This window comes from Numida meleagris, chromosome 6 (assembly GCF_002078875.1).
Source record: "Numida meleagris isolate 19003 breed g44 Domestic line chromosome 6, NumMel1.0, whole genome shotgun sequence".
NCBI lineage: Eukaryota > Metazoa > Chordata > Aves > Galliformes > Numididae > Numida > Numida meleagris.
In genome coordinates this window covers 24,871,782-24,886,747 of record NC_034414.1, presented here as the reverse complement: position 1 = coordinate 24,886,747, position 14,966 = coordinate 24,871,782, and the positions used below count along the sequence as shown (strand labels likewise).

The window sequence follows — 14,966 nt, the reverse complement described above, 5'->3', positions numbered from 1 at the left end:
AAAGAAGTGATTTAGAGCAGGGCCATTTCTTCTGTAGTTACCACGTTTCTATTGTTTTTTTTTTGTTGTTGTTTTGTTATTGTTGTTTTTTTCTCATAATACATTTTATTCGGATTCTCTTGTGTTTCTTTGCTGACAGTCTTCCAGAGAACAAACAAGCGCAAACAAAAATGCTTTGGCATTTTCTGCCGTAGCAGAAAATGTAAGGCAAATACTAAACAGTGTTAATAGAAAATTAACTTTAAATGCATAATGATTCATATTTGCACCGGGAGTTTTGACCTCAGCAACCCTGCTCACAAACTGTCGTGGGAGCCATGCGTCTGAGTGCCGGGATCGTCAGAGTTCCTGCATGGTGCCAGGACTGGTCAGGTCCTGTTCTGGCTGGTGAGGGCTCTCCAGCTGTAAGCCTAACTCTCACCAGATCTGTTTGGATGTTAATATGAGTTGGTTTAATTTAATATATAAAAACAAACGTGGTGCCTCTATGACCTTCTTGGCAGTTATTTAAGAGATGATCAACAAACTGCTATAAAGCCAGCAACAACTCAACAAATAAGCCATAAAGCACAGATAAAATATAGCATCACCAACAATCTCTCCTCAAACTGCATGCTTTCCTCGTTTATCTGTCTATTTGCAAAACACAGCTGGGAACAAGGTGCTGTTCTGTACCTTGGGACTGTCCTGCAGAGCAGGGTTAGAGAAAGGCTGAGCACCATCCCCATCTCAGCTAGGAGGAGGAAAGATGACAATGCTCATAGAGGACATAAAGAAGGTTTTAGCCCTTAGCTCTCAGGTCTCCCCTCTCATACACACATGCTAATCGCAGGAAGATACTGAGATGGAGGCTCTGGGAGCAGAAGTATTTTCCAGCCAGCTCTCTGCCCTGCATTTTTGAACTTTTCCTCCGTTTCTTCCTGCCCAGGGCTGTACTCCAGCAGCTTGTAGAACTGAACAAAGCCTGCCAGCAGCTCACGGTGGGTCCCTGGAAGGCAGAGAAGGTCTCTGGGTGGCAGTGATTGCTGGGTGAACCTAGTTTGAAGATCAACTTTGTATCTCTTCTACATTGTGTCTCCTAAGAGCTGAACAGTGAACTGGAGGAGGGAGCCGAGCTCTCCTTGGAGAAGGAAGCACCTCTGGGAAGGTGATGCTTTGCCATTAGGATTTTAAAGAGGAGAGAAAGCATACATCGGTCTCCAGAACCAAACGCTATGCATGCAGCAGTTGATCTGATGCATTAAATTATTCCTCTATGCACATGAATTGGAGAGAGTCTTGTCCTAAATCTGCAGCATGGTAGATGGCAGTGCTGCAGAAAAGGGCCACACAGCTGCACAGGATAAGGGGTGCAGATGGCAGTGGTGATACTGCTGCAGAGGGAGGAGGCAGAGGAAGGGTGGTTTTATGGAACTGAGTCGCAGTGCTGCCCAGACAAGGTCTGGGAGCAGAGTAAGCAGGGTTAGAGCAGGTGGGAGTGTCTGGGGGTGAATCTCGCTGCTTTCGACGTCTCTGGCCAGCAGAGCCTCAGGTCATTGCCTGCGGGCTCTGGGAGCTGAGCTGGCAAAACTTTAGCAGAGAGAGCATGGAGCGGGGCAACAGAGCTTGGTGCTGACTCTCCAGAGAGGCCATAAAATAGTTGTGAAAACAGTGAAGTGTGGCAAAGGGCCACTGAGTTATGTCAATTCTCCACAGCTGTAATTTGGATTGTGAGCAAAATGTGCTGGGAGTGTCTTATCTGTTTTGTAAAATTGGTATGTATTCATGGATCAGGTACGCAAGATAAGGGAATGACAGGCAAACAGATTACTTTCTCTTAAGCTGCTGTAATACAGGTTTACTTGTGGCTTGCTAAGCATGAGCGAATGAAAAAAGACTGAGAAGCAATTGCAAGTATTTGAAGTGTGTTTTTACAGAGATTGCTTCATCCGCTGGATTGGTTGTTTGCAACTGCACTGTGTCTAATTCAGGCTCTCCTCAGTTCTCCCAAGGCTGAGTGCTGCCGCTGGACAAGTACTGTGCAGGATAAAATGTGTTTTGCGTTGTGTCCCATTTTGGGCACGTCCTGTATCAAGCATAATTTCTGCAAGCATCCCTCTTTTAAGCTAATTAAACTCCCTGCCCTGTGCTGTTTTGTCAGTGCCGTGCTGCTGCGTGTTGTCTCAGCACCAGTGGGTGCTATAGTTACGGGTATATCCCGGCGGCTGTTTTCCCCTAATAAGAGAACTGCTCACAGAGGTAAAAGATGCAGGGCTGGAGCTGAAAGTGCAACAATGCCTGGCCCTGAAACTGAGCCCTGTCTGTAGCTGAGAAATAGTTTCTGTTGAGTTATAATAGAAGCGAACGCCGAAGTTTCTCTGAGTCAGGATTCTGATCTCGTAATTGTTGCTTATTCACATTGTTTTTAAGTGAATTTGTGCAGTCTTTTAAATCTGGAAACCAATTTTAAGTGCAGTCTTCAAGCCAAATCCACAATCTCACCGTAGTTTGAGCAAATTGTCCTAAGAGGAGTTGGTCAGAACCCATAGTTGGCTCTGAGAAGTCTATAAGGCATTGTTTGTCTGTGCATTTACAGTCCTGGCACCGTCCATACCCTCAGGGAGAGTCTCTGCAGTCTAGGTGAGCCCTGGCAGCCCAGGAGGAGCCAGAGCTCCTCCCAGTGTACGTGTGTGTGCTCACCTGAAGGGAAAGCAGTGAGCAGTGCCCTGGTGAGAGAACTGGCCAGAGATGTGGGTTAAATCCGGGTCACTATATGTATTCAGCTAATTTGCTTGTAATTTCTTTGGCAAGGAGTTGGGGATGTGCACACGTGCATAGATTCACATATGCTTTCCATCTCCTCCTGTGTGGAAGCAGGCACAGCTCCTGTTTTTCCTGTGTAGGATCTGTGATCTATTCTGGTAGCTGCGTGGTGCGGTAGAGCCTCCAGTAAATATTCACAGATTTCCTTGTAAACTCAAGCTTTTTTTTTTTTTTTTTTTTTTTCCCTTCTCTCCTGTGTGGATACACAAAGGCATGTGTTGTACCTGCTTTACCCTGTGGGATCTACATAATCAGGTCCACGGGTTTTAATGGATTTCAACTCCCTTCTGCCTATAGATACGGTTTCCTGTCTCATTTTGAGCAGGAAGAGTGGAGTCTTTTTTGGTCTTAGCATTCCTGCTTGCCTAGGCTTTGGGAAGAGTTCTCTGGCTATTTTCCCGTTTGATTTTTTTTCTGTGTGTTTTGTTTTAAGCAGGACAGAGTGCATGTGTGTATGTAATCCATGTGCTCAATTAAGAGAGGCATCTGTTGGGTTTATTTCACATTGCCGAGGAAGGACTGCAAGCAGGGAGCATCTGCTCGGCTTTTTGTCAATGGCTTGTTTTTCATAATTTGCTCTACAGGGCGAATGTTTGGGGAGGGGGAGGTGGCTTTTTATTTCTGAGTTTCATCTTAAGTTTATTTTTATGGTAGCCAAGGAAATTGATTGGTATTTGAAAGTTAATTTCTCCAAGAAAAGAACTAGGAGGGAGAAACAAATACCATCCAAAGTAAACAGCATTTATGTAACCCTAGCAATACACTCAGAAGGATCCTTATAAACCATTATTTACAGTATTTTGATGAGAAAGTAAAATTAAGTTGTTATGGTTCTGTTAATGTCTATAGGTTGGTTTTTTGTTTGTTTTGCTTTTTAAACCAGCAAGTTTTGGTTAGATTTTATTTTGGAAAAGAAAGGCATCCAATGCTAAGATATTCTTTTGGCATTTTGTCAAAAACAGAAAAAAAGAAAACTGGTTTTTAAATAGAGCAGCAGTGGTTTCCTGTTCTTACAGTTCTTGCTATTGTGTGTTCAGATGTTGGCTGCGCTGCACCTAGCTGATCTGGTGGGAGATCTAATTGTCTGTAAATGTATGCGTTTCAAAGTCTAATACACTTGCAGGGAGTGTCTCGTACAAGCATGGTTTTTTACACTTCTTATGGAAACATCCTCCAAAAGGGCTGGGGAGAATGATGACTCTGTGATACCCGGGGAGGATGCTGCTGTTGGTGTAGCATAGGGAAGGCAGGAGGGAAAGGTCTGAAGTTCCCTCTGGTCCCATGAGCGAAGGACAAATCCCACTCAGATAGGGGTGCAGTTCTGCAAGTGTAGATGCTGAGCAGGGTGAGACTTGGGTCTTAGTGAAACTATTTGCAGAAAGGGAGTTTAAAAAAAAAAAAAATCTTGCTCTGTGTATGAACCTAAAGCCAGTACCCTGAAATGAGATCAAATCTGTATCTTCCATGCCATAAGCTGTCACAGAAGAGAAGGAGGGAAGCATTAGCAGAAGTAGCTTTCCTGACAGTTCAATCCCACTCTATAGCAAGAGAACATATACATAAATATATATTTAACATTTAAATTGTGTATGATTTAAATACTATATATCATGGTATAAGCAATGTTTCTGTCAGATGAACGCTACTCAGCTGAACAACTTTGTTGACAGCAGCCAATAGTTATAAAAAGTGCCTACAGCAGCTGGTGTGCAAAATGAAATGTGGGGCTGCCTGCAAGGAAGGAGCAGACAAGCTCAATTCTGGGGCTGCAGGTAACTTTGGCTGCCACAAAATCATGGAACCTGAAGTGTAAAAGGACAAACCACAATAAACTCCACAGTAGCAGGAAAGTATTTTCATTGCTTGGAAAAAAAAAATAAAATTCAAACTTTGTCATCACATTAAAAACATTACATGAGCAGTAATAAACATATTTACACTTCTGTTTTGATTATAAATATACATTATATACAAAATAATGTTATAAAACGTAGAAAGTTCAGTGCTTCTGATTTTTTTAAATTACTGAAATACTAGTCTTCAAAATAAACTACAAACAGACAAACTAAAACCCATATTATTGATTTCTGAAGGTCATCTTCCAAATGGTCCTACACGGTCAGAGCAGAAGGTCAGTAGTGGACATTACAAAGGGATCTTGTCTGCACAGTTCAAGGCAGTAGGTGGGCTAGTCCAGTGGGATTTACAAGGGCAGAGATATTGCTGTCCAAGAAATGGCACGATCCAGGTTTCTTCAAAGAGATCTTCTTTCCTCCTTCCTCATTCTGCCCCACCCTGCAGTCTCATCTCATTACTGTCACAGCCCTTTCCCCTGGCACATCCAATATTATTGCTTTCAACGCTCAGCGAGAGTTTCTGCAGGCCTCTGCTGTCTAGGGCAGACTTCCCCTTCCCCCTGTAGCAGTGGGCAGGTGTGAAAGAAACAGGACAAGCCTAGAAACCTTCTGACTCTATTCTCCACCTGTCTTGGCAGAGGGCATCTCAGTGGATGCTTTGATATTGGGCACTTGGAACCAGGATGAAGGACGGAATCGGCGATTTGCAACCGGATGGAGAAATAGGGGGATGACTCTGCTGCTTCTCCTTTGGAAATTAACAGCTGCAAATTTGAGACTATTTGCAGAAGGTGGTGGCACCTAAATCAGAAATACAACAAACTCCCAAATCTGTGTTGTAATAAGGGGGCTGAGGGAGAGAATGAGGAAGAAGAAAAGAATGTCTATTCACAATTGCTGGTAGTGCAAAGGGCATGAGAACAGCTGAGACGGTTCAGTACATACAAGGTTCTAGGAGCTGACTGATTTTTAAACACAAATGTAAGGCTTTAAATAGGACTGGGATCATGTCTCTCCTCATTATCAATGGCAAACAGGCAGTAAACATTCCTTATCATCACATCTTTCCCTTCTCAAATGCTTAAAATCCAGGAAAATTCTGTCCCATGTTGTGGCTTGGGTCAGTCAGTTCTCCAAAGCATCACCAAATGCGATGGCATGTAAATTCAGTCTCCTTCTTTCCTTCCTCCTCTTGCCCTTTGAATCGTCTCCAGTACATGCAGCAGGAGAGAGGAGATGCAAATGGACTTGTAGCAGGAAGTATCAGTCATCCCTGCCCAACACTGTTCAGGTAACTGCAAGAAGAGCAGTCAAGTCTCTGTTTGGGCTTGTTAGATTCTCTTGACAGATTTTAGGCACTTTTAAACCCATAAAAAAAAAAGTGGAGACATCATTTTACTGTATCCATTATCTGCATAGCAATGTGCCTGTCTTCACACCTTCCATGGCAACATCTATGACAGTTAAGTGCCTCCTCATCTACCAGCACCTTCCATACCAAAGTTCTGGAAAGCCACGGGTCTGTCCATGAGGAATTCAGTATCTTTCAAAAGCAAATCAAAAGTTAATGTGTTTAACCTCTCTCTCTTCCCTCTGCCTCTCCTCTTCTATTGCCAGTGAGATTTCTGGTATCAAATGTCAAACAAGGGCAGTAAGAATGAAAAGGTCTATTGCATCTTTCAGTAAATTCACAGTCTGTCCAGTTCACCCAGTTCCATCCTCCACCTGAGAGCAGCAAGTTGCATGTAATTAAGAACAGTCCAATCCAGTTCTGAATTGTAAACAATGCAGCAGGAACGTCCATCTACTGGCATTACCAAATCTGAGGTGCAAACGGGCTGATCTTCAGTCTTATACCTGTCAGGTTTTGAAAAGAATATGATGAATGACTAGGAAGCAGAGTACAGCAGAACTAACAAATTACAATTATGTCAAACCAAAGTAATGCAAGCCAGACGTTACTGCAGTTTACTGCATTGATTTTGGCTGCATCCAGAGAGAATAGCCAAACAACTCATCTGTATGATGAGTAGCTTTCCCTACCTGAAGTGAGGGAAGGAATGTCTAGAATAAATCTTACAAGTCTGGGTGTTTAATATAATGTCTCTGTAAATGGCATATGGTATAGCTGGATAGCTTGTGTGCTTTGGAGAAAAGTTTCAGGGACTGTCATTCTGAAATTAAAAATTCTTCTGGGGGTGCCTGATGTAAATCCAGCTTTTGTCAGCAAGATCTTCAAAAGGAAGATACGGTGTTTGGGTCTGCTAATGGGAACGAAGCGTCTAACTATCATTTATATCTTTGAAAATCCTTTGTTAGTCTTAAACTTTTAATATTGTTGGTTGACTTATATTCCAGCTTGCCTTCAAGCAGAAATCTGATATCCACCCTGGCAAGGGAGACAGAATCCTGCAGATCTGACTTCATGAAACTAGCACAAAAGATGACTACGCTGAAAAAGACAGCTATTGGTTTGTGATAAATTGCCCTTAACTTTGCCTTGGGCCTTTCTCTAAAGGGTCAGCAATCCTTTTGGAACCAGCTGGATCTTCAGTGGTTGCTTTTTAAAGTCTTTATTCATTGCTAGACACTCCCTTTTTGTGTACTGTTCTCTGCATTTTCAAAATAATGTCAAAATTTAATGTGTTTTATTGATAACTTAAGAAACAGCATTAAATTCTGTTACAGCCATGAATATATAGCTGGAGCTTAAATGCCAAGAAGTTGAAATTTCCTTCCATGTCTTATTACATACTTCCTAAATGGCTGTTCTGCCTATCCACTAACACATTCAGCTACCTTCCATCTTCCTCTGGAAAACCATAGCTTTGCCTGTTTTCACTGAACACAGATATCTGTTGTAGTAATGGGGGAAAAAAAAAAAAAGAAAACACACTGCTTTACAGTAGTGGGCCCATGAACTATTATTATTTCAATTTTTTTGCTGACTACATAAGAGGAAATAATCCCATGATACACTGAATTTTTTTTTAGGGGCTGATATTCAGTGCTTTCATCTCCCACTGACTTATCTAAACACAGAATCTCTGGTTTAATAAAAATCAGAGCTGTTTATTTCTTTATTTTTCCTACTGTATGTTCTATTTTCTTGGGCGCTCCTGTGTGCCAGGGAAGATATGAGGTGTATGCTGAGATCCCTGAAAATAGAGCATCCTTCTCAGGTGCAACTCTAAAGGATGGATTTTCCACTTCTACTTTGTGAATTTAAGTTTGTTCATTGGTGTGCTTACTTACCTCTGTGGCTATGATACACTCATTCCTTTCTTCTGTTATCACAAAGACCGACTGGTACATTGAATCCCTTGGAGAACATATCGCTGATATTCTACATTCTGGCTTTTCACTAAAGCAGAGCAGAGAGAAAAAGATGTTATTTGACTGCAAACATGCCTGACTCTGAAATGCTACCATGAATATGTAGCTGTGGAACAAGATAGCTGTGGAGGTGTGGGAGGGGAGGGCTAAGGATGAAGTTTCACATGTTCTATATTATGGCAGGACATTACGTTAGGGAAGTGGAAGCAAGGAATAGCTACTGTCTTGCTAGATTTCTGCCACATCCAATTTAGTCAGATACTCCTCAGATCCCTCAGTGCACAACAGTCACAAGCAGAACCCAGGCAAGTCTTTCAGTATGCACATCAGAATACAGATGAGCCAATGAATAGCTGCCCTTTTTTTTGAAGAGAATAGTTATTTTCACTCTAAACTTTTTCTCAGTAAGAAAATAATTTTGCCTTCTTAATGAGAAAAATACTTATTTTTAAATCACTATTTGCTGTACTGTTGCTTCTTTGTGATCTACTGAGGAAGGAAACATACTTCTTACTCTCATCACTAGACTAGCCACTCCTGTTCCCTTTTCACAGCACCCATATTACCAGCATACTGTGCACAAACTTTCAATTAATTTAGCTATGGAGAATACTTGGCCATGACACCCGTACTTTAGTTCGGAATTCCTGCCTTTGCTCTAGTTTGTTTTGTGTGTTCTCTCCGTTTTTGTATTTTCTCCCCGTTTTCTCATCTGCTTCTAGACCAGTATGAAGGTGAGGGGCTTACAAAGGCTACAAGGAAGGCTAAAGTCTCACCTGTGTAGTCGGAGTGGAGATTTGTCTCCTAAACACTTTTCACTTTTGTAATATTTATCTTCCTGTGTCCCTCTACTCGTCAGGTCTTTCACCAGATTATAGTCCAGTTTATGATTCTTGGGTTTGTAGTTTGACTTCTCCAGCCCACAGTCCACTTCGAGGTCTTTATTTTTATTGGTGTTCTTGAGCTGGGAAGCTGGAATGAGATTATCCTTCTGGAAGTCAGACAGATTGTTCATTGTCTCCAAGTCCTGCTGTGGGTGCATCCTCATCTGCCTGATGACCATTGCTATCATGCAGAACAGTATGAGCAAAGCCACCAGCCCCACTCCCATGGATATAGCAATCCAGGGGACTGGTTTAGGAGGAAGTGTGATGGGCACTGAATAAACTGGTAATTCACAGCGGCTGCCCATGAAGCCAGAAGGACAGTAGCAGACAAAGTTGGCACTATAAAGTCCACTGTAGCATGTGCCTCCATTCTCACATGGCCCAGAAGCACATTCATCTCTGGTTTTGATGTCACAGTTCCTGCCGCTATAGCCTGGCAAGCACGTGCAGGTGTAGTCGTTGATCAGGTCATGACAAGTTCCCCCATTGGAACATGGGTTCCTGGCACAGTCATTGATGTTAATCTCACACTTCTGACCAGAGAAACCAGCCCGACAACGACACACACGAATCTGACCAAGGTAAAAGCAGTTACCATCTGAGGAAGTAAAAAAAAAAGTCAGAATGCAATGTATTTCACTCAAACATAAAGCACTCCCACCCTGTAAGCATTATATACTACCCCAAGAAGAGGGAGATTATTTTACAAAACAACCACACATCTAAAATTTCCTTCTAGCTTACCTATCACCCCTTAGAACTATGCCACTTCTAAAGATGTAATAATGTTGGTTTAATGTACACAATGCTTTCCCATCCCATTATAAAGCTCGTGCATTGTTTTCTTACATAGAAAGTGTCAGTGAAAGTCCCCCGCAAGAGACCAAAATTAGGGTAGATGTGGAATACAGTGAGGGAGAGGGATTAATGTATTAGAGGAAGTGTAGAGGTCAGATTGGATTTCTATCACTTCTGCACTGAAAAGCACAAACAAATGAAGAAGGCGTGAGATTTTCTGATAAAAAAGACTCACCATTTGCACATGGGTTGCTTGTGCACCTGTCTACTTTTTTTTCGCAGTTTGACCCCGTGAAACCAAAAGGGCAAACACAAGTGTAGCTGGTCCCTTGTTCTTTTTCCAGGCATGTGCCTCCATTGAAGCACGGAGAATCGATACACGTCAAAGCACTGTGCTGACAGTGAGTTCCATAGTAGCCAGGGGGGCAGACGCAGAGATAACCATTCTCCATATCCTGCAAAACACAACATTAGGCCATTGTTATTTGATGCTACCAAACGATAGTTGTGCGTGTACTACTTTTTGGTCAGCAGCAAGTGCTGCTCTGTCCCGCTTCACTCACACTCGGGTGTGACGAAAGTGGCATTTGCAGAGTAAATAACTGCAAGCTGGTTTGTGGGGAACAGATCTGAGAACTGGCTGTATTTGGCACATAGGAGTAATCATGCAACTACACAAGCAGAGCACATACAGTTGTAGAGAGCCTAGAGACAACTAGGCAAAAACATGACTAATGCCACTACTGTCTAATGGGATCCCCAATGTCCTTCTAGAGCAGAATGACATATGCCAACCTACACAGCTGTGATCAGGACATCTACCCTCTCCATGAGAGCTCCCCCCTCCCCCCCCCGCCTTTTAAGGGGTTATTTTGCTTTGCCATGGAGAAGTCCCACCACTTAAGTCACAACAAAACTTGTCTCTTCTTTATAAGCAATATATATCCAAGGCCTTGAGAGAAGGGAGTTAGGGTCTTGGAGCATTAGCTTTAACCAAAACATGCATCGGATGACATCTGATATCTATAAGCTATCAGTGATTATCAGCAGGTAGGATCAGTCATTGATGGAGTCTGAAAATACACTGAAACATGAGAAAACTAAAAATACGGAACCATGTTCCACAGAGTGTTTCATCTGATTGCCCTTGTATCAACTGATGCTACAGTCACACAGCAGAAAGCAGACATTTTCTTTTACTTCCTATTAAAATACAGACTTAGCACATAACTTTATGAACCTTGGTTTGGGAATTTTTTTTTTTTTTTTTTTTAAAAACAGATACTCTCCCTCACAAGCCTTGGATCTTGCCAAGATCTCATAATGGCTGCCACAGAAACCTAAGGATCAGTTGACCAGTTCTAATCTAGATGATACATCTCCTCCTGTAACAGACTTCCTCCCCCAACACGTCCAGGGAAGGCTTCAGAATGATAGTTGTGAGAGTCAGTAATGAACCTGTGTACTATCGAATTCCCATTATGTTGTTACAAAACCACTTCTGAAAAGCTATACTGGAGCTTGCTTCACACAAAGACACTACATTTAAAATGCCCTTACCGTGCAACTACCGCCGTTCCTACAGGGATTGCTGTCACACTCGCTGATCTCATGTTCGCAGTCAACACCGGTAAAGCCAGGTTTGCATGAACACGTATAACTGCCCTGGCCAGTGTTCATGCAAGTTGCTCCGTTTTTGCATGGTCTGTGGTGAGTGCAGTAGTTCAGATCTGCAAAGATACCAGGTGTTAGAGAAAAGAGTTTTTGACAGCTGGCAAGAGACATTCACACAAAAACACCTTGATCAACAAAAAAGGATTTTAAATGAAGTCTTTAATTTTGCTGCCGATAGAAATACTGGAGATTCTTATCCAGGTTATTACCAATACTAATCAGATATTTGAGACTGTTACGAATTTTACATGTCTACTAACTGAGCTCTGAATTTTGAGAAACTTATCTTTCTCAGTGCTTTGGTATACTCTCCCTTTTTTGTGGGCGTAATCCCATTATCTTTAATGGGATGTAGATGCTAAAGTGGAAAATGTACTCCATATATTTTCTCAGGAAGACGCTCTAAGGCGTTACAGGCACTCTGTGCACAATATGTCACAAAGTAAAAGAGCTCGCCCTGTGTTGTTAAAAGGTGTGCTCCAAGGCACATTCTGGGAAGGCAGGAAGGAAACAAAAGTATTTAGGCTTGGAGATTTAAACAAACACTGGAGATATTTTATTGTTTATTTACTGTGTTCTGTTGTTATGAATGTTAGTAGTTTAAACTGTCTAAATACTCTTCCAAACTCGATGGCTGTTTTTATTTTCCCTTTCAATTTGAGACAGAGGTTAAGCACACAAGTCCATATGACATAAGTAGAAAATCTTTATAAGCACTATAAATGCCAGAGAAACTGAAATACAACTGGTTAATAGTTAACTACGAACAACAACAAAAAAATCTGCACCTCTACTTTTCCTGCTTCATTCAGGCTTCCCTATCTTAATCCTATAAAAGTCTTGAAAACACTTGCCTTGCTCTGAGGACTTAATGATCTCAGTGCCAGCAGTGCATATATGGCCTTGAGGACATGACTGCTCAGCTGGCTACAGTTCAGTGATTCACTGGGTTGAATAGGTGGAAGTGGTCTGCTGTACCTTAAAATGGAACCTGTACTTTTCATTCTTGCTTACATGATTTTTCTCTCATGCTCCAGACTTATCACATGAGTTAACTTCCTTGTATGCAAAATAAGGAAGGCCAAATTATGGTGTTTACTGCTGCTGGAAACTGTTTAGTAAATTGTTATCGTTGTACAGGGAATACATTAAACTTAGCTTGAGAAAGCAGAAAGCTTGCCCACTCACCACTCACCCAGGTGGTGTTTTTCCTCTTGAAAACAACAGCTATCAAAAAGGTTTGGTTGTTTTCAGCCAAAAGTACTACAAATTAAGAATTGGTATCTGAGACAGCCTCAGTACAAAATGACGCCTCTCAACACACACCATACACAGGAATTTAATTCTGGATCAGATTCCTTCCTTAGTTCCAGACTGAAGAATACCCAACCCAGAGCCTAAGCACAACCCTCAGAACTAACCTTGATCGCAGAAGAGACCACCCCATCCTTCGTCACATATGCACTGCCATTGCGTTTTACAAGTCCCGTGGCGGCAGCCTATGTGCGGAATGCATTCATCGCAGTAGCGGCCTTGCCAACCAGAACGACAGCTACAAGAAAAGTCAAATTAAAACATTAGTGACATGGAAAAGAGTTTAAGTTTCTATTACAAGTTGATGTTTTAACTGAAGTTCTGATTGCAATTGCCATCTACTCACATGCACTCTCCAGGCTTGGTGCAATATCCATTCTGTTCGGCACATCCAGACAGACAGATGGCTGTAAAAAGGACAGGAAAAAAAAGCAGAAATGTTTAGGTAAATACATGTGGCACTACAGAATACACTTATAAAAAGAGGAATACCAGCTTTAAAAATAGAATACTTTGAAAACCAGCTTTGCGCTTCCAAAACTTTGTTTTAAAAACTCTCAGTACGGGGAGTTCTGGAGCAGGAGGAAGTGAACAGGGAGAGCCAATGTCTGCCCCTTAGTTTTTCAGTTTACACAACAAACATGAACTCTTGCAGCTCTCCTCAAAAAGCAGCAAGAGGCAGCGGCTGTGCTTGCCCTAGCAAAAGAACGCAAAAACCCAGTAGGGCCCTGAGCCCACAGCAAAGATTCCCGCTACGACAGCGCAACACCTGCCCCACTGCTGGCAGCAGAAGCGTGGAAGCCTCTGCAGGCAAGCTGCTGGCATTGTAACTTGGGATAGGTATGACTGACTCAGGGATATCAGCCAAAAGCCCTTCTCTGCTCTTTTTTCACTGCGTGTAGAAGTGCAGCATGGCATTGGCAGCTGCAGCAACAGCGGGGCAAAGTCCTCAGCATGCCTCTTTCTATCTCCTGGCACAGAGTGGAAAGGTCAGTGTGAAAGCACGGCCCGAGCCTCCACCAGGTGCACGGCGCTTCGTTGCCACAAGCAAACATGCTGCATCCAGCATGGGGCCTCCTCACACACTTGCAGCAGGGGACAACGCACTTCAGGCCCTGGGTACTTTTACCAAACAGCTCCATGATGCATAGGAGTTTGCCTTTCCTCAAAGGCCTCTTGACCCGCATTCCTGTCTAAGGCTACGGCTTGGATTAGCCAAGAGGAAGGCCTAAGGAAGCTGCAGCAGGTGTGCAAGACACCAGCGGGACAGGCCTGCGCAATGCGCAGGACAAGGGGCAGCACGGCCCACCGAGGGCCTCCCTTCAGCACTCACTGAAGCGAGGTAGCCACAGCCTTGCCATGCTGACGGGCTGCGGGGCCTAGGGAGCTCGCGCAGCAGCTACCAGCGGTACGGCACGGAGCGGCACTTACGCTTGGTGCAGTACTCGCCGGTCCAGCCGGGCAGGCAGGTCAGGCTGCCATCCGCCTCGCAGACATAGTGCCCAAAGCGGTCGTCGCGGCGCTTGCAGAGGCGGGAGCAGCTATCTCCGTAGTAGTTCTCGCTGCAGATAACGCGGTAGGAGTAGCGCAGCTGGGTCAGCGGGCTGCTCTGCACATCCTGCGACCAGACCTCACCCACCGCCAGCGGCCGCTGGATGGCCATCTGGCTGATGAGCCACTCCTCCGGCGGCGGCTGCGAGCCTGCGGGACAGCAAGTAGCGCATCAAGCCACCGCCACCGCAACCACCACGTCCACCGCCCACCCCGGGAACCCACGCGTGTGCCACAGGGCACCGCGCCGCCCTGGCCCCGGCGAGGAGGGATGGAGCGCCTCGGTGGGAACGGAGCGGGCTCAGCGCGCTGCTGCCCCGAGGGATGGAGCGGGGTCGGTGCGAGGGAGCGCCCGCAGCCGCGAGCCCAGGCCGAGGGGGCTCCGCGTTGAGGGCTTTCAAAGTGCTGCTGGAATATCCTTTTCCTCTCTTGTCAGAAAAACATCCCAAAGCCATTATTCCTTTCCAAAGGGCGGAATTCGAGAAAGGTGTAAAATACAGGAAAAGGCGGCCGGGGCTCTTTGGCAGCCTCGCGGCTTTCTCACCGCTGAGCTCCTTTCTTTCCCACGCCAAAAATAAACCGCAGGAAACGCAATTGTGTTGGAGATTAGGTCGGGACAGAATCAAAGCGGCCCCTGACGGGCATCGTTTGGGGACTAACTCCTGATGGTCGGATAAAGCCGGCCCTGAAATTATCGCATAAACATCTGAGGCGGGGGCGGCGGGGCCGGGCTGCCGTTAACCGTTTG

At 44.1% G+C, this 14,966-nt stretch overlaps 1 protein-coding gene across 1 annotated transcript; it reads right to left on the bottom strand.

The window, feature by feature from the left end:
* Nucleotides 4,639-14,927, bottom strand: DLL4 (delta like canonical Notch ligand 4). Its single transcript, XM_021402901.1, has 8 exons — nt 14,099-14,927; nt 13,014-13,074; nt 12,775-12,905; nt 11,240-11,409; nt 9,915-10,134; nt 8,771-9,479; nt 7,914-8,022; nt 4,639-6,515 (listed from the first exon to the last, which is right to left on the bottom strand). The coding sequence occupies exons 1-8, from the start codon at nt 14,328-14,330 to the stop codon at nt 6,510-6,512; spliced, it is 1,638 nt and encodes a 545-aa protein (XP_021258576.1). The 5' UTR covers nt 14,331-14,927; the 3' UTR covers nt 4,639-6,509.